The sequence below is a fragment of the Gigantopelta aegis genome, chromosome 10 (assembly GCF_016097555.1).
Source record: "Gigantopelta aegis isolate Gae_Host chromosome 10, Gae_host_genome, whole genome shotgun sequence".
In the NCBI taxonomy this organism is placed as follows: domain Eukaryota; kingdom Metazoa; phylum Mollusca; class Gastropoda; order Neomphalida; family Peltospiridae; genus Gigantopelta; species Gigantopelta aegis.
In genome coordinates this window covers 65,638,309-65,658,757 of record NC_054708.1, presented here as the reverse complement: position 1 = coordinate 65,658,757, position 20,449 = coordinate 65,638,309, and the positions used below count along the sequence as shown (strand labels likewise).

At 33.8% G+C, this 20,449-nt stretch overlaps 1 protein-coding gene across 1 annotated transcript in view; it reads left to right on the top strand.

The window, feature by feature from the left end:
• The window catches only part of LOC121382714 (VPS10 domain-containing receptor SorCS3-like), a 48,640-nt gene that overhangs the window by 5,581 nt on the left and 22,610 nt on the right, over window positions 1-20,449 (top strand). The window contains exons 3-16 of the mRNA XM_041512263.1: window positions 1,028-1,121; window positions 1,784-1,939; window positions 2,654-2,724; window positions 3,130-3,191; window positions 3,614-3,738; window positions 4,361-4,450; window positions 7,336-7,503; window positions 8,377-8,529; window positions 10,107-10,375; window positions 12,926-13,036; window positions 13,955-14,075; window positions 15,725-15,867; window positions 17,254-17,364; window positions 20,103-20,274. Of these exons, the coding sequence (XP_041368197.1) occupies window positions 1,028-1,121; window positions 1,784-1,939; window positions 2,654-2,724; window positions 3,130-3,191; window positions 3,614-3,738; window positions 4,361-4,450; window positions 7,336-7,503; window positions 8,377-8,529; window positions 10,107-10,375; window positions 12,926-13,036; window positions 13,955-14,075; window positions 15,725-15,867; window positions 17,254-17,364; window positions 20,103-20,274 (1,846 nt within the window). The remainder of the gene's footprint in view (window positions 1-1,027; window positions 1,122-1,783; window positions 1,940-2,653; window positions 2,725-3,129; window positions 3,192-3,613; window positions 3,739-4,360; window positions 4,451-7,335; window positions 7,504-8,376; window positions 8,530-10,106; window positions 10,376-12,925; window positions 13,037-13,954; window positions 14,076-15,724; window positions 15,868-17,253; window positions 17,365-20,102; window positions 20,275-20,449) is intronic.

The window sequence follows — 20,449 nt, the reverse complement described above, 5'->3', positions numbered from 1 at the left end:
GCTACTAATGGGAAAATGTAGTGGGTTTCCTTTAGAAGACTGTCAAAATTACCAAATGTTTTAACATCCAATAGCCAATGATTAATAAGTCATTGTACTCTAGTAGTGCTATTAAACAAAACAAGCCTTAACTTTCATCTCCTAGACTGGTTGAAAAATCCCAACATCCAGTCAAATTTACCATTGGTCTGTTGAGTGTGAGTTGTTACTTGAGGATACTGCAGTTGAGCTGGATACCTCCCAATGTTGATCCTTAAATTTATTCATGATATTTTTCATAATGTCTCCACTCTACTTCTGTTTTCCTACAACAGCTTGGGAGAAAGAAAGAATGATGGTCAGATCATGAACAATGCATTATGGGTACCCTGAAGATTGTAGTTATTTTGGTTGACTGTAGAGATGTTTAGACCAGTCCATGTAAAAGGGTTTTTGTTTTTTGTTAAAACAATATTTATTCAAATAAATGAAGTGGATCGTCGAACAGGTGGAATGCCTATATAAATACGTCTCCATGAGATGATGTTTCATAGTGTATAAATTTCAGTTGATTGACATTGAAAGGGGTCAGGGCTAGCTCTGGCATTCGCCATATTCGCCAATTGCAAATATTGAAAGCAGTTGGCGAATTTTATTTTAACTTGTCAAAATAATTTCTTGTAATAACTGATATTTTGTTATAAATTAACTGGTATTTTTGAAGTTTCATAGAAAGTTTGGTGAAATTTTGTGCTCACCCAGGGATAACCGTGGGAGTGTCAGTAGGAGATCTACATACAAAATGTTTAGATATCAAATCGAGAGTTACTAAAAAGGAAAACGCACCTAAATTTGTCTCATAAGTATTTTAAAGTCCAATACAATATCTAGTTTGAAACCATGTTTCCATTAATTGCTACTGCAATAATTACAGTATTTTTCTGCCTCTCTTTTTATTTCCCAGAATTAACAGGTGTAGTTTATAAATGAGACAGTCAGTAAGATTTATTAATTTTTATTGTCATGATATCATTGTTTTGAAAACTAGGTCCAGGGATTATGGAGACCACTTCAATGAGGTTTTCTTCTCACACACTGCTCTAATTTTCTACTTCTATGTGTCCCCTGCAGTGCCGGACCAAGTAAGTACCTTTGTTACGTTGCATGTACACTGGATTACCATAGCAGTTATAGAGGTCTTCGTGTTCAAAAGTACCTTCGATTCTGTAGTTCAGGCCCTAATCTAGAATTGAAAAAGTCGCAGAAATGACTTCTCCCTTCCCAGAAGAAAGGGGGAGAGGTTTGATACAAATAGGCGAAGTGAACATTTTGCCAGTTTTTGTGTTCAGTCGAACCAATTCCAAATTTTACACTATTCTAATCGTAATATTTTAGTTCAGGCATATTCGTTACCACACAATACTAATCAGAAACTTTATAAGATCGGTAAAACCGTAATTTATTAAAATAAAAAAACAATATTTGCCAAAATTAAAATAAATCATCCCATGTACTGACGGCAGTATAAGGCATCTGACCTATAGCAATTTATATCGCAGCTACAGCAATTACCATCGTTACATTTGAGCCCAGTATTTTTAAACATTATGTCTTTCCACTGATAACAATACTTTTAGTACTTTTATCCACCAGGACCCATATTTTCGAAGCTATCTTAGCACTACGAAATTGTAAAATTATCATAGGCTATGACATCCTTACAGCACCCGCCATAGTGATGGTTTTGTACTAAGAATATGAGCCCAATTTATTTAATGCAGTGTTTTTCTTTGTTTTGTTTTAGCTAATATTTGTTGATATGGAACATAAGTCCCTCTACATTACAAAGGATGCTTTAAGAACAAACAAGACATCTGTGCTGACTTTTTCACCTGATCAACTTATTCTTCATCCAACCGAGCCAAACTGGCTGTTAGCATACAGCTTTGATGAACGCAAGGTATATTGATGCTGTTCATTGTAATTATTTATTTTCATTCTTATGAGATTTAAGCATGCTGTCATGGGCAGCAAACGTGTCTCATTGAACTGTCAGTATATCTGTATAAGAGAAGAAACCTGCTTCCAACACAGGATATGTATTTTTATTTTTTTCAAAGAAACATTTTTCTTTTGTAAATATGTTTGTCACTCTTTTTAGTATGTTTCACGAGATTTATAACTTAACTATTTAGGATTACACTAGCGTTTTCCCCAGCTTGTTTTTAAATTAAAACTTAAAAAAATTAATTTTAAAGTTACCTTTGTAAAACACTCAGAAAATATATTGGTAATTAATCAAATGTCCGTATTATCTATTTTGCCATTCATTTATTAAAGCAAGCATGTTAATTACATTTCTTTTTATTTTAATTAATTTTTTGTCTTTAATGAAAAAAACCCAGCGCACTGAATTTTTTTTAAAATGCCCTGAAAGTGTTTAGTCGACCACGCCTTGCCACATTTCTATGGAATACACTAATCACTTAGCATATTTACAGTTATAAACTACTCTTTATCTAATTTAATTAGTAGTAAGAATTCATTTATACATGTATTCACATTACCACACATGCAAGATGATGTAAATGTTTTAAGTTAATTTGTAGAGAATTTGAAAAACAAAACCATGTAAACATGTACATGTAGGCCATAACCTTTTATCTGCTTTTAGCTTCGAGTGTCAATGGATTTTGGAATGACTTGGACTGTCCTTTGTTCTGAAGTCACCAAGCGTATATTTTGGTATTATTTTTGTCACGTAATACTATAGTATTTGTGTTGCCTTTTATTAAAGACATTCACTAAAACACCTTCTTAAAAAGAAAAATATATCAATTTTTTGACATTTTAGCTAAGTTTTGTTTTTTTAATCAAAAAGAAATACATATAGGTCATAATACCTAACTTAACAAAGAAGTGATGGATAATAATAATTACAAAAATCATATTAAAATATTTTCATGTTTATTTGGCTTACCAAATATTATAACATAAAATCATGCATCATATTTAATGCCACTCTTGTAATCTTGTAAAATTTACTGTGCAGCAAAAGAAAATGCAAGTATTAATTTAGTTTAATTGTTTTGATATATTTACAGTCATTCTATTTGAATCCCATTTAAGAATTACTTATGCTTTGTTCAGGGCTGACCCCACGTTTGATCGTGACAACAGAACTGTTCACATGGAGGTACAGAATAGTTATGGTGAGTTTAGATGACTCAATGTTGTGGTAAAAATTGAGATATTATAACTTTTTCATGTTATGCCCAGGTTATTTTTCAATGAATTATTGTATAGTGCTGTTTTAGCATCAACAAAACCAAATACATTGTGTGTGTGTGTGCATGCGTGCATGCGTGCATGTGTGTGTGTGTAAAGGGAGGGTTATGTGCATTCACATAAATGATAATTAATATTAACAATGGCAGGCCGTAATCCAATTAAAGTTGTCCAGCTGTGTGAATTTACAATATTTATTATTCATGTGGTTCAAAATAAAAACAAAATAAATTCTAGGACTAGGGGATTCTCTCTGAATCTCCTTCATTTTAATGGCTGGTTTACATGTCAAAAACAAATTTGATTAGTCAATCAGCTTTAGCGACATTCCTTTTCTTTGTTCCAGGACTAGCACATTACAAGGCATGCTTAATACCCAACTGTAAGGACATCACCAAAAACATTGATCCCACTTCGGAAGGGTTTGATAGCATGAGTATGTTGGTGGAAAAGGAATATATTTTCATTCAGGTTTGTTGTAAAATTCAGTGAACACTGTGAAGTCTTAGAGATTGTTTATTATTATTATTATTATTATTATTATTATTATTATTAATCTTGTTTTCTTCATCTCTTTCATCGGTTTATTGCTCTTCAAAGCCCAGTGCATAAAATGTTGATGTGTCTTCTGTGTTTTTCTTTATCGGTCTGGCATGAATTTTATTTTGTCTGGGTATCGGTCATGTGTGTCTGTGTCTGTGTGTGTGTGTATTTGTGTGTGTGTGTGTGTGTGTTTGTGCATTTATAGATGCTTGGTTATAATGTTTGTTTATCGGTATATTGAAGAACATATACATATATGTCTATATGATATCTAATAAGTAATCTGGGATAATAAATATTTTTCTAAAGGACGTAAAGGATAGATGACATGTACATGTATAATAATAACAAGAAGAAAAAACTTGAAGAAAACTCCAACAAAACCCATTGATATAGCAATGTCACATGATATAGTATATTGCAAAAATCCTTTAAAAGAACTTCTCTAAATCTATTGAATGCTTAACGCTGCTTCATAAATTTTATGAGTTTTTATTATGCAAGTATTAGACATTATTGGATCTCTAGTATTTGTATTTCTGAACTTCAGCAAACAACAAATTCCAAGAGTCTGATGCTCGTGTCACATAAACGGGGACCATTTAAGAGAGCCTATTTTCCACCATATTATAGTGCAATGGTAAGTAGGGATTTTATTGGTGCATATAAGCACTTTATTATTTTCAACAGATTTGTTTGTTAATGATAGGTAGCTAAAATATGAGTCATAGAAATGCAGATATTGGTTTGCCAAGAAAAACATGTGTGGTGATTCTGATAGCATTAACTTAAAAACATGAATGTGTACTGATAAACATACTGTTACACCAACATACTGTTACACCAACATAGTGTTACACCAACATAGTACACTTCTGTCTGGTTTTTGTTTCATTTATTCAGTGTTCCACAAATGTTTGAGAAAGTCTCTAGCCCTCACAGAAGCTTTGGCTAGTACCTTATGTGTTACAGTAATATAGTTGATCATTTCCACTAGCCCAGAACAAACAGTCACAAGCCGGGACCAAGTGCTTGTGGATTGGTCCAACCCTGATTTATTCTTTGTTGATTATTTGTTTTCTAGACAATACCTGAGAGTTTTGTTAGGAATTTGGAAGTAAGACACAGCAAAAACAGGAAACAAAGCTAAAGGCTACATGTAATACTTTGCAAGGAAAGCCAACAGTGTGAATTCATTAATAATATTAAATAACATTCAGGGCTAGCTCTGCCACTCGCTAAACTCGCCAATTGCGAATTTAAGAAACAACTGGCAAATTTTATTTTGATTTGCCAAAAACATTTCCTGTAATAATTGGTATTTTGTTGAAAAATAACAGTACATTTTGCACATTTGAAGATAATTTGGCGAATTGTTATGCTCACCCAGAGCTAGCCCTGACATTGTAGAATTATTGATTGAGAATGTGCAAAGCCATGATGAATTATATGTAAACACTGTAGTTTTTGATTTTGATTAGCAAATATATTAATAATACAGTCGAATCCACTTTATTGCATATCGGTTTATAGCATAAATCGGTTATTTGCATATTATTCGGCATTTAGCATTAAATTAATACAAAGTATGTCGCATATTTGAATAGCTTTATCAAGACAAACATCGGTTAATTGCATACGAAAACCAAAACAAATTAGAGAAAATTTCATCATAAAATGTTCCACAAACCTTTAATATTTTACCAGAAACAATTGTAATTGCACAGAGAATAAAGCAGAATGTTCTATGTTGATTAAAAACTCATATTAAAAGAAGAAAAAAGTAAAAGCCGTTACTAAAACAGGCGATGTACAATGTTGACATCTTGTGCAAAAAGACCCAACGTAGTGCTTATAGCAATGTGTTCAAGTGTTTATTGCAGTAATCCTGGGACCATTATTGCATCATTTAAGTCTTGATGTCAGGATTTCACTTAAAACAATACTGACAACGGAACTCCTGCAGCTGCTGTGGAATAGTCCATTGTTATTTTTAGGTGCACATGCGTTAGCTTAAAGCCTTTGATAACACAGAAAGATACACCTGTCCAAGGCAATTGTGTCCCAGAATAAATTTAATAAAGATAATTAAATATAATTAGTTTTTACTGTGTTTTTGTATGCCACATTTGAACCACAGTATTTTAAGTTAACATTAATTATCACTGCTATTTATTTATGTTAAAACAATAATTAAAAAAACCTTTATAAAAACTGCAACTAACCGCATCACTGGCATTGTTTTCAACAGAACCATATCTGAGGTAAAACATTCAGAACAATGAACTAATCCAATTGTTCATGCCTTCTCAGTGTATTCCTAGTTGTCAATTAATTCATTGTTACAGCCATTCAACAGTTGCAGTCAGTCTATGTTGTAGCAATTAGTGGCTTGCCCCATGAAAGAAACAAACATTATTTTTGTTTTTCTCTTGGGAAGGCTACATCAAAGAAACTGCCAGCCAGAGTGAAATTGACAAGTGTTACAATGTTTTAATCTCTTACATAGCATTGAGGGGAACTTTGATTTCATGTTATTACATTTGAGTTGAATCTTTGTATTTTTCTTTCAAGAGGTTTGACCCTTCATGAACTTATAACAGATTTGCAGAACAAAATATTTTTAACTCCAAGCCAAATAAATAAATTTTACAACATTAATATTCATATTGGGTCTTTGTTTCTAGAATAATATGCTTACAGGCATCTGGCATGGGGAAGGCACAGTCTAGTTGGGAGGGGGTGGGGAGAGGCAGGGGATAAGCCCGATTTTAATCTGTATATGGAATATGAAAAAACGCATATATTTTTCGGGAGGGGGGGGGGGGGGCACAGACCTCTCCCCCGGTTCCTATAGGCCTGGCTTACATCGTGTTAATAATTTTATTCATTATTAAATATTTTTAATTTTCTAATTAATGAATGAAATAAGCAAAATAAACACTACGCTTCTTATATTTTGTTCAATGCACAATAGCATCTCTAATAAAATATACTGTAACATTAGTACACTGTAGCTGAAATCGGTTAACAATTAATAGTTGCTAATTTAAGCCATGTTTATTTCGCCTGCAGTGGAAATTGCGCTTTGTCAAGTAACACGGTTTCATTACTCGACATCCCCCAGAGAACAATAGGTGTGAACTGTGGAGCATCAATAAACAGCCGCACATTTGTAACGATGCAAAATTAAAAATATTTGATCTTACAACATTTATACTGTTATTTTATTTATTATTATTTTAAAATACATGTATAAACAAATAAAATGCATACATGTATCTGCATTCAGACAATGTTCTGCAGTTAAGAGTAAGATAGACTGTCCACAAGGCATTTGTAAAGTTTACCGTTGGTTATAATCTGGAAATGGGGGATCTATCGGATAATCGGTTATACCGGTTATTGGCATAAATTTGACATGCACCAGGGCTATGCAGTTAAGCGGATTTGACTGTACTAAAAGGAGACCTTACTACTGTAATTGTGTTCAGGACTCGTGTTTAATAAATCCTCTGATTTCAGAACTTCCTGTTGGTGAATGCAGATGATGGCCAGGTGTTCATGGGCGTGAGCCGCTACCACAGTGTTGACTTGTATTTATCTGATGCCACCGGTCGCTTCTTTGTGTTGACGCTTGACAGTGTGGTGTTCACCATGCAGCCTGGGTGGTTTCAGATTGAGCTGCAAGAGGTACATTATTTTTGCCAAAGTCAGGTTAACCTTTAGATTACCGAATTAATTTTTGACAAAAAACATTGACGGGGTACAAATTTATAACTTTATCTCAGATATTTTCACTTTAAAAAGTTTATAAATGTGTAAAATAATGTCTGTATGTGATGGGTAAGTATTATTTTCTTGTTTTTAATTTTTATGATATTTTAGAGCAGTTGATGTTTTAAATTATGCCAAAAATAGATGAAGTCACAATTATTTATGGCCAGATGTGCCATATTTATGGTCATTATTACCAATTACTGTATTTTTCTGAGCAACGTTCTTTGTTTTTTTTACTGTGATTCATATCCAAGTATTTCATAATTTTCATTGTTGCTAAATTGGTCAAAGATGTATTATAAAATTAGCTGTCACAAACTGCTATCAATTACTCAAAATGGGCATGACATTTTGTCAAGTGTTGTCAAGTATAAAAACTAGCCAAAACTCACCACTTTTTCAGTACAAAATTCCCAGGAATTTCTTCAGAAAGACCAGTGCTGTGTGAAAATTGTCATGAAATGAATGCTTCATTATACAATGGCAATATATCCTGCCTGCTGTATCCTAAAGGTTAATAAGCATGCACATAACAAAACATAGATCTTATCTTAAACTAGGAACATTTAAATTTGCTAAAGTTAAGAACTCAACGAGCAACAATGGTTTGTGGGCCATCAAAGCAATAACAAAACCTATTGTTTGCTATATATTTTGGTAAACACTAAATTGGCTAAAATCAGTTTTTCCTCAAAAGTTTCCTTCCTCCTTTATAATGGTGGTGTACTTCATGTGTAGCTTATTTGAACTTTAAATTATGTATAATATATATTTTATTGCAATTAGATCAAAGGAATGCCAGGAACATTCATTGCCAATCAAAGACCGACAAACCAGTCTACGTTTATTCTCCAACCTGCCAAGACATACATATCGTTTGATAAGGGTGGAAACTGGTCTCTCATATCTGCTCCAGAAGATCTGAAGTCAAAATGCCCAGTAAGTTATGACACCATTAAACCTATAACTATTGCTATTACCTTTAATATTTATTTTTGAAAATGTGTACTGTAAAATCACTTTTGTTCGATGTGATCTAATCTTCATATAATTCGTGGACTGTTGTAGTCAACAAATTTAAGAACACAACCAAAATATAATACATGCATACAAATTTAGAATACTGCCTTTTTGATTCATGAATTTAAGTACCCAACTAAAGGTATTTTTAACACAACCACAAAAATGTTAGTCCACCAAAATAAAGGATATCACAGTGGTAGATTTAATATTAATTGTTGTGTTAAGATAGTCCCTATTTTTCACTTAAACCAAATATATAAAACTAGATGTAACACGTACTACACACAGTAGTTTAGATGGGGTGGGTGGTGGCCTTACTCAGGCTTTCTAGAATTTTCATAAAATCCACTAGTGATTTTAAAAATTTACTAGCCACGATAAAAAATTCACTAGCCCTACTTTACTTAAAGTTAATACAATTTTACTAAATACTAGTAATAATCAAATATGTTACCTAAAGAGCTTAAAACACTAACATTTGGGGGTTGGGTGTGGGCAGGATATTTATATTTACAAAATAGACTTAACTGCAACATTTTACCCAAAAAATTCACTAGCCGTCGGGCATAACAATAGTAGTTATTTACTAGCCCAACATTGAATATCACTAGCCATGGGAGTGGGGCTACCATAATCTTGAAGCCCTGCCTTACTTTGAGCTCTCCACTCCCGAAAACCCCCTACATACAAAAAACAACAACTGTATAGCTCATAAGCTGTGTAGGCCTATATAGCCTCTTCTGTGTTAATTAACAAATATAGTGACCTCCTTGGCAGTTGTATTTATGGAATTCATCTTTCTATGCCATATTTATCACAATGTGTGTATGGTAGTCGACTGAACCTGAGTGCAAAAAGATCAATACAAAATGTGACATATGGTAAGTGCAAAGAAGGTGATCGGCAGTACAAATCAATAGAGGAGGAGCGGTCAGAACGATGGGGAAATTTACAATGGCCTTGTATCTTACAATGGCCTTGTGTATTATATTATATTTTACTTCAGTTTGTGAGTGTATGTATGTGTTTTTATACGGATGTGTTTGTGTGGTTGTATGTGTGTATATTTAATAATTTAATGTATTATTTTACATGATTTATCAAAACAGGGCTTCTAGAATTTTATTAAAATCCACTTGCCATGGGATCAGTGATTTTTAAAATGTACTAGCCATGATTAAAAATTCACTAGCCCTACTTTAAATAAATACAATTTTACTAATAGTAATAATCAGATATGTCACCTAAAGAGGGGGATTGAGTTTAAAAATCCTTACATTGGGGTGTAAAGAGGGGCAGGATATTCCTATTTATAAAATATGTAAATGCAGCATTTCACAAGTTTTTTTTTTTTCACTAGCCATCGGGCTAGTTATAGTAATTACTTACTAGCCCAACACAGAATATTACTAGCCATGGGAGTGGGGCTACCATAATCTAGAAGCCCTGCAAAGCCACACATTGATGTGCTATTATTAATAATTACTATACAGACTGATGATTGCCACCTGCATCTACACATGGACATGAGTGATTTAATGATCCCTTCACTGCTGTCGGAGAAGAATGCCCCCGGTCTTGTGATGGCTCACGGCAACATTGGATCAGAGCTCAGCAATAACGTTGATATCTTTGTCAGTAATAATGGTGGCTGGACGTGGAAACAAGCACCAATGATAGGCACCTTCAGGTTCAACATACTTGACCAAGGCAGTGTCATGACAGCTATATTGAGTACCCCTAAGTCCACAAATATTGTACAGTAAGTTTGAGTTTATTTGTTTTGTTTAATGACACCACTAGAGCATATTTATTTTTTAATCATCAGCTATTAGATGTCAAATATTTGGTAATTATAACATAGTCTTAGAGAAGAAACCCACTACATTTTTCCATTAGTATCAAGGGATCTTTTTATATGCACCATCCCACAGACAGAATAACACATACCACAATCTTTCATGTACCAGTCGTGGTGCACTGGCTAGAGTGAGAAATAGCCCAACAGGCCAATGATGGGGATCGATCCCAGACTGACCGTGCATCACCACTGTTTCTATGTCCCACCCCTTGTACAGTAAGTGTTAATGATTCAGACAGTATTTATTTCCTGTCAAATACAGTATTCAATGTAACTGCTGTTTAATCAATGTGTCTTTGAAGTCAATATTCCTATTCTGTTGCTACTTCTTTATTTGTATGGTGAGCTTATAGATTTTGTACATTATAAGAAGGTCTGCATAAATTACCTCAGACAAACAACATTTAATCACTAAAGGGCAGTATGTAGTCCAATGGTAAAGCGCTTGCTTGATGCACTGTCAGTTTGGCATCGATCCTCGTCCGTGGGCCCAATGGGTTATTTCTCATTCCAGCCAGTGCACCACGATTGGTATATCAAGACCGTGGTATGTGCTATCCTGTCTGTGGGATGGTGCATATAAAAGATCCTTTACTACTAATGGAAAAATATAGCAGGTTTCCTCTAAGACTGTATGTCAAAATTATAAAAAATTTGACATCCAATAGCCGATGATTTTTAAATTAATATGCTCTAGTGGTATTGTTAAACAAAACTAACTTTTTTTTCTTTTTTTTTATCACTAAAACCATAAAGCATTAGAACTGAGGGAATTGGATGGGGCACGGAGGACTGTCCCCTAGTCCTGACATCTTACGACGCCGATGATCACATGCAGTATTCAGAAGGTTGAGTGAAGCCGATAAATTCCACCAGATGGTGTAAATATTAGTGATGCTCCAGTGATTGATTATAATCGAAAATTTATAGGTTTGGCTCGTCCGATGTAATGATCGATTATTTAAATCCATAAACATTTGTGTGGGGAAATATTAACTAATTGTTCCTCAAGTTTTGGTAATGGAATTGATATAGATATGAGTTCATGTTACTTGCATTAATAATATTACACATTTATTTCTATGTCTTGTATATGTGTCCCACATTATTAAAACAACAAAAATATTAAAATTCTAATATATTTATGAAAAAAAGATCTGGAAAGCAATTCATTGTAGGCGAGACAGACTAATTGTCTAATAGTCCAGCAAGTTATGTGTCACATGCTATTAAACCAAACAAAGATTAAAATTCTAATGCATTGATAAAACAACTGGAGCACAATTCATTGTAGACGAGACAGACTAATTGTGCAAGATGCCAGCTACGTGTGACGAATGCAGGGTCATTGGCCACCCTGTCAAAATCCGACACGATCCATAGTGGGTGAATGGGCTTTAACATGTTAATATTGTGGTGAATCATTTCTTTGTCTTTCAGTCTAGAAACCTTAGGGTTTTACCCAGAAATAAATAGTACAGAGCTGAATTTTTCAGGATAGATGCAGAACATCATTAGTAGTAACATATCAAAAGTCCTCAAGTTTCCGAGGTGTGCTAACTTTACTACAGACGTAAATATATAATTATCATCGTGTTATCAGTTTACGCATGTAACCCGTTTTCGTTATCTACCATAGGGAGATCATCAAAGGAAGGCCACTTGCATTAATTTGATGTCACATTTTAGTCTGCCCACCACCACTCGCATTAATTTAGGGACGCGTTAATTTCAGGATCTACAGTAGTTATTGAAGAAAAATTAGCCCTTTATAGGGTTTTGATCTCGATGAGCATGATAATAGGTGCATGGTTCTTATACTGTATTTTAAACTCTTCATAAGTAAATGTAACCGATTGTGTAATTGAATGTTGATCAGGTCAGCTGATTATAACTGATGATTGATGATGAAATTCCACGTAAATATATTAATTTGCTATTCATAACAAAATTGTTTATGATCAAGTGACAATACTATTTGATTGTGAAATAAGTGATACATGTACAAGGGTTTCACTGAGCAAATTAAACTGAGTTTTAAATATTGTACATGTATGCATAAGAAATAAGCAATGTGAGTACCAGTACTGAAAATTATGTTTTAAGACACTAGCACATTTTATGTTAAGTGCCAAACCCTATTATGTTCTGGGCTAGGCCTATTTCTGACAATGTCACATGGTTCTGTGGTGCACCATTGTGTTGCCTCAAAGACTCGGATAATTACAATTAACACTACAAAGAGGTGTTCAAACCTATAGCTTTCTTCAGGTTCCTCACCATGCATTTGTGACTGTAATAAGCAAATGACCACTACTAATTTTACAAGACATCAATTTCACTGTAGAGACAATGACGGGACATAGTCAGGCTGATCAAAGAGAAGTTTTCGATCACTTCCTTTGCCTTGTCGTGTGAGCCTTGTTATTATTGTTTTTATTTTTCATATAGCTATTCGCTAGATGATGGCTTGACTTGGCAGAAAGCCACTTTCCTAAAGGACATGTCAATTCGTGTTGATGGTGTATTGAATGAACCTGGGATATCCACACTGATTGAGAGGTGAGTGTAGGTTGTGTATGTGTGTTACAGGTAATATTTAGTCCAGACACCAGAAAAATAAATACTGATTTTGGCGTAAGTTTTTGGTATCGAAAGGAGAATACCAATGTTTTCTTTATTTGTGATCTATGATGTATGTATGGCTGATTATTGTCACTGTTCACATATGGATACAACTTTGTTTACACATATGTACATGTACATGCGCACGCACACACCCACCCACACCTACACACACACCGTGTACTGAAAATTAACCAGGTCTGCAATATCAATTTATTGCGAATAGACCTAGTTCTTGGTTGACGACATGCACATACACACACATGCACACCATACATGCATGAGCACACATATAAATGAAAGAAAAAAGAAAGAAAGAAATGTTTTATTTAACGACGCACTCAACACATTTTTATTTACGGTTATATGGCATCAGACATATGGTTAAGGACCACACAGATTGTGAGAGGAAACCCGCTGTCGCCACTACATGGGCTACTCTTTCTGATTAGCAGCAAGGGATCTTTTATTTGCACTTCCCACAGGCAGGATAGCACAAACCATGGCCTTTGTTGAACCAGTTATGGATCACAGGTTGGTGCAAGTGATTTACACCTACCCATTGAGCCTCGCGGAGCACTCACTCAGGGTTTGGAGTTGGTATCTGGATTAAAAATCCCATGCCTCGATGGGGATCCGAACCCAGTACCTACCAGCCTGTAGACCGATGGCCTAACCATGACGCCACCGAGGCCAGGTACATATAAACATGCACACATGTGCACACACATGCATATACAGGAACACACATGCATGCACTACACAATACAAACAAAATGTATGTTGAATTTGCCTAGATAACAAATTGTAATTAATATAAAATTATATTTTATTTGAACTGTCCTGTATTTGCAGTGTTTATGGTCATGCAATCTCAGGTGGTGGATGGATACTGGTGAAACTTAACTTTGGATCGATACTGAAAAAACAGTGTGATAACTCAGCTGATTACATAAAGTGGAAACCTACAGACCAGGTACAGTGAAACCAGGGTTTTTTTTCAACTTATCCTCACCTCTCATCGGTGAGAGAACAGGAATCGGAGGAATCCTTGGAACTATTTTAGCCATTTCATTGACTTTCGGGATGTTCTGACCAGTTTAATGAAATAAGAGGAAATGTCATTGGTCAGGTTAAATGTATTTATGAAAAGAGAAAATTATCCAAGTTTTGTACATTTTCTACACTGATCCTGACGGGTTATCCATTATGATAAAACATTTTTGTCATGGTTAGCTATAGCTGTATAATGTTGAACTGTTCAACATTTCTTGTTGCAAAATGCCGACCAAGTGCAGTTCTTAGATGGGTGATCTCCTATGGCCATGATTGCTATAGATAGAATAATAAAAAAGTAAGTAGTCTCACATTATGAATAGTTAGCTTGTTTTGTTTAATGACACCACTAGAACTCATTGATTTATTAATCATCGTCTATTGGATGTCAAGCATGTGGTAATTCTGACATATAGTCTTAGAAAGGAAACCTGCTATATTTTTTCATTAGTAGTGTTGGATGTCATTTGAACATCAATGCTGAGCCTTAATTCGGAAAACTTTATTTGCCGAGAGCAACAGATTGACTGAAATATACAAAATATACTATAAATAGCCTATTATTGATTTATACAAATATAGTATTTGTTAGGAGCCAACATAACCTCTATGACATTACAAACATCTAATGCATGCATGTCGCAACTATCAAATGAAACAATAATCTACCCTTAGCACATGTATAATATATATATATATATTAAAAGTACAATACAAGTAATACAATGCACCTACCATTTATATACATATATATTTATATACATATACATTTATATACATATACCATTTAATATATATACCATTTAATACATATACATTTATATGTATAGGCTTATTTCGCCTTAATATAAGACTAAGCAATATTTTATTTAAACATTGTAAACTAATTTATAAATAGTAATACATACCGTATATGTCGGCGTACCACAAACATTCTTTTGGAATTAACAAACATCTTTTGGAAAGAAAGAAATTAATATTAACTAAAGAATGACGTAACGGAATTACCATGACGTCATAAACGTAAACAAAAACGTGCATGCATAATAAACAAACAAATATATACATTACGTAAATGTAAAGTTTGGCTTTAACAAGTAGCAAAGGATCTTTTATTTGCACCATCTCTCAGACAGAGTAGCACATACCACAGCCTTTGATATACCAGTCGTTCACTGGCTGGAATGAGAAATAGCTCAGACTGCACATCGGGCAAGCTCTTTACCACTGGGCTAAATGCCACTCATGAATAGATGTACACCCTCCATTTTCAAAGGCACTGCATTTTAATTTAACTTTTGAATTTTTATTTTGATATTGTTATTCATATATTTACTTTTGTTTGACAACCAATAGCCGGTGAATTTTTTGTGATGGGATGTCATTAAACGTTCATTCATTCATTCAGTCATTTTAGTCTGGTCTGCTAAAACATGGGAAAGGAAATGTTTCCTAACAACACCTTAGCAAATTGTTTATTTATGGGTTGTTAGATTTCTAACATACAGCAGTTACAACACTTGCCAAGACTTATAATGTATGCCTAAAATAATTTATTTTATTTTCTAGCTGTCACATGGTGTCAGTTGCATTCTAGGTCAAGAGATAGTATATGAACGAAAAAAATCTAAATCATTATGCTTCAATGGGCAGGATTATGAACGTCCAGTCAAGACATCTCCCTGCCCTTGTCGTAAGGAGGACTTTGAGTGGTGAGTAGCCAAACTTGAGATCTTGGTATCACTTATTGGTGGCCACTGAAAAAAAAAAATGTGTGTATTTAAAGAATGTTAAAAAATATATTTGTTGATTCCCAGAGATCAGTAAGTATAGTAAGCTGTAAATTGTGATGTAAAGGAATATTTTACAATATGTGTAGTTGTCAGTGTACCTGGGAGGTGTAAATGTGATGGTATTGGCCAATGATGTGATGTGTTAACCTTTAGACTATTGGATAAATTTTTGACAAAAACCAAGTTTATAATTTTTACTGACATATATTCACTTAATGTTTTATAAATACATAAAATAAAGTTCATATATGAATTGTTAAGTATTATTTTTTCGTGTTTAAAAAAAAATAATTATATTTTAGATCAGTTAATGGTGATTAAAATTAGGCCAAAAATTAAAAATGTCGCGTTTACTTACGGGCATTTGTGGCTAGCTGTCCTGTATTTATGTCCATTATTTCCGATAACAGTGGTTTTCTCACCAGAATTTAAAAAAAGAAAAAAACGAACTGCGATTCATATCACAGTATTTGGTGATTTTCGTTGTTGGTAAAATGATCAAATTTATTATCAAATTAGCTGTCACAATCAGCTATTGATCCCTGAAAATGACCGCAACGTGCCGCCATTGTTTTTAAGCGAAAATACTTGCCGAAAACCTCTTTTTGAATTCAAAATTCCAAGTTATTTTCCATTGAAAAACAACAAACAAAAGCTAGCATGCTGTAAAATAAACTGTTTCCTGTTAAGTAAAAACAATTCTGGTGAGTGTCGTGTAAAAAATGGTGGGAAATATGAATTGGGGGAATGCACTGTATACAGTGTACAGTATAGTATGTCAACTGGTGTGACATCAGGCAAGATATCTCGCCTGCAGTAGTCAGAAGGTTAATAAAACGAAACAACTAATTTCTCACTTGATATTATAATATCGGTTTGAAATATTTGGGTGTTAATTTTGGTGTTTATTTTACTGGATCTTCAACCATAGACATGCAGAATAATTTAAGGATCCCCCCCCCCCACTTCCTCCGCTCCAGATATCATTACCATTATGATAGTTACTGAAAAAAAGGCAAATACTGGTTATAGACAACATGTATTTCTCAAAAACTTATGAAATGATGTATGTACTATATCTAATTGCATTGTGCATTAGTGGTGTATTTGTTAACAGTTTAATCATGAGAGACAGTCTACCACACATTTATATAGTCTAATGCTGATTTTGGTTTGTAGTGTTTGTAGTGTGTATTCGTTAAACTTGTGTTAAAAACATTTATTTTGTGCTCATCCACTTCAAATATATATTCGTCTGTGTGATAGTTTATGTATATGCCATTGTATGATGATGTTTATTTTCAGTGATTATGGTTACCGATACAATAAAAGAGTCTGTGCTAAAGAAAAATGGTTTAATCCCGAAAAATTTATCGCTGAATGTCAAGAAGGGGAAAAGTACAAACGGAGCAATGGGTTTGTAAAATGTTCATCATACATGTGTTTGCATTTTGTGATATTAAAAACACCAGGATGACCAAAAACACTCCGAATGCATGGAAATGGATAATCTAAGTAAACTTATTATTGCTTCCATTTGAATATGAATAAACATATCAATTATTGACACTCTTGCTGGTCTTGGCTCCACTAATTTAATTTTATCTCTAAGTCATGTTTTTCCCTGTTTAATTCTGCATTCCTGTGCATTTTGCAGAAAACATATTTTGATTATGTAATTAAACACTTACTAACCATATTTTAGGCAATATCAGGTTCTATAGTCCATAGAACTTGATGCTGCCTTCACTGATGGTCAATCATTTATAATTGTTTTACAATGGGTTCCCAGGCATCGAAATAAGCATTGTGTCTGGTAACCCATTTACAGGTTATCACAAAATATAGCCTGGTAACCTATAGGTTATCACAACTATATGAAAGTTAGAATTGAATTACTGTATCAGTACGACTAACGAAATCTGGAAGTAAATTTATCTAGTGGGCACTGCTTAAACATGGATTGCCGAAATTGCTTTGCAATTGCACAAGTGCGCACGAACATCAGTGCAATTTTGTACAAGAAAACAAAACGTGGAAGTAAATTCATCTAATGGACAATGCTTAAATGTGGAATGACTATCATTGCTTGCAATTGCACATCGATGTAATTCCTTACCAGAAAATGAAACGCGGAAGCCCGGAATGCATTGCCTGGTTTACATTCGGAAACGCAACTACCGTTGTTGAAATGTTTATCGAAAACGAAACACCGTTCTCCACTTTTCTTACATGTGGTAACCTCCCAGTAACCTGAACGACCGTTCTCGACTTATTTCAATGCCTGGGTTCCACCATAATTGCTTTATTCTTGGATGACTGACTAGTTTACTAAAAGTTAACACTGAACCAAATGATTCTGAAGGCAGATATTGCATATTTAAAAACTAAAAATAGTTGTATGGTTTTTTTACAAAAATAGCAGTAATTATCAAATGCTAAGCCTTAAGCCAATTATCCTAAGCAAGAAATCGCCACATTAGTTTGTGTATAATGTGACATGGTCAAATGTAATTTTGTTGAAGTTATAGTGCTGTCATTATTAAGCAATAACGAAAATGATTTTATTAAAAATAGTGTTCATCAATGAAAACATTATGTTCAAATGTATTTGTGTGTTTAATATCTAGGTAATAGCATTAGCAGCAAATAGTCTTGATCATGCCAAATGTTTGTAAGAATAGGCCTCAAAGTTGCTAATTGTCATAAATGAAATAGAAAAAGTAATATATATATTTATATATATATATATATATATATACACACACACATATATATATACATACATACACACACACACACACACAGAGATATATATATAGATATATACCGTAATTTCAGGCATATAGTCCGCTTACTGAGTAAAAAAGATGATCAGATAGCCCGCTCCGACACATAGCCCGCATTAGCTTGAACGGTTAACGCCAGATGATGAAAACACCAGCCATTATCAGCCAATGACCTTAATTAATGATATGCGCTTGTAGCTTGCATTGTTATTTTGCTCCGAGTGTTAGCTTACACTGGCAAATTAGTGAACACAATTAGTGAGTTGTTTTCACCTTTAAAATGCTATGGCTGAATTAGTATCATTTGTGATCGATTAGGTTAGATAATGATACATCCGGTGCATTTTACGTGTTCGTCAGTATAAACAGTTCAATTAAATTTTTACATACCATGGTGTTTTTCTAAATTTTGTCTCAACACTGAATAAGCCGCTTTTGACAATAAATGGTTATTGAGTTTAAAAAAAAATTGGTATAACCCGCAGCAGCAGATAAGCCGCAGGGGTGCAATTGTCAATCTTTTAAAACATATAGCCTGTGGGCTATACATGTGAAATTACGGTGTATATATATATATATATATATATAATGTATCATTAAAAGAAATTCAAATCATGTTTATGATTAGTTGGTAATTAAAATATGTTTAGTTGATTACAAACACTCAAGTTTTGTGAAGTGATAAACAGTATAATATCAACCCGTAATTCACCAGAATCTCAGTATGTGTTATCCCTTCTTAAACAAAGCTAAATTTAATGTAATAGCTGAAAATTATATTCATGTTTCTTTTGGTGTTTGGGGCAGGATGTAGTGGTAAAGCGTTCTCTTGATCGGTCTGGGATCGATGCCCGTCGGTGGGCTCATTGGGCTATTTCTCGCTCCAGCCAGTGCACCACGACTGGTATATCAAAGGCCATGGTATGTGTTATTCTGTCTGCAGGATGGTGTATATAAAAGATCCCTTGATGCTAATCGAAAAGAGTAGTCTATGAAATGGCGACAGCGGGTTTCCTCTCTCAATATCTGTGGTCCATAACCATATGTCTGACACCATATAACTGTAAATAAAATGTGTTGAGTGTGTCGTTAAATAAAACTTTCCTTCCTTCCTTTGGTGTTTAGTATATTTAGTTAACTATGCTCAGATAAACATGGTTTGCTATGAACTGTTGATCGTGTCAAATATTAGTTCACATAAAATATAATTAATTTCAGAGGATTTGAAATGAAAACTGCATCGTTAACATAGAATGAAGAGTCGAGTTGATTCTCTCTCAAACCATATTTGAACCATGAATCGTGGTTGAAGCATCAACAAGAAATTAGGAGTAACAAATAATTCAAAATTTTCTTCACTTGCAGGTATCGCAAAGTAGCAGTTGATAAGTGTCAAGATGGAATAGGAAATAGCTACCCATTTAAAATGACGGAATTGCCATGCCCGCTGACTGAGCCTGGGGGACTGTCAGTCACAGTGAATAAGATGGTTGTACCAACTGGATCTGTTGTCGTCTTCCGGCTTAACCAAAAAATGGTAATTTGTTTGAAATCTTTATTTTTTGTTGCTGTAATTTTATTTAGACCCCATTATTTTACTTTATTTTGTTTAAACACATTTATTACCACAAAAATAAGCTGTTTTGGGAATTGGTTAATATATGCATATGAAAGTTTTTGTTTAATGACACCACTTGAGCACATTGATTTAT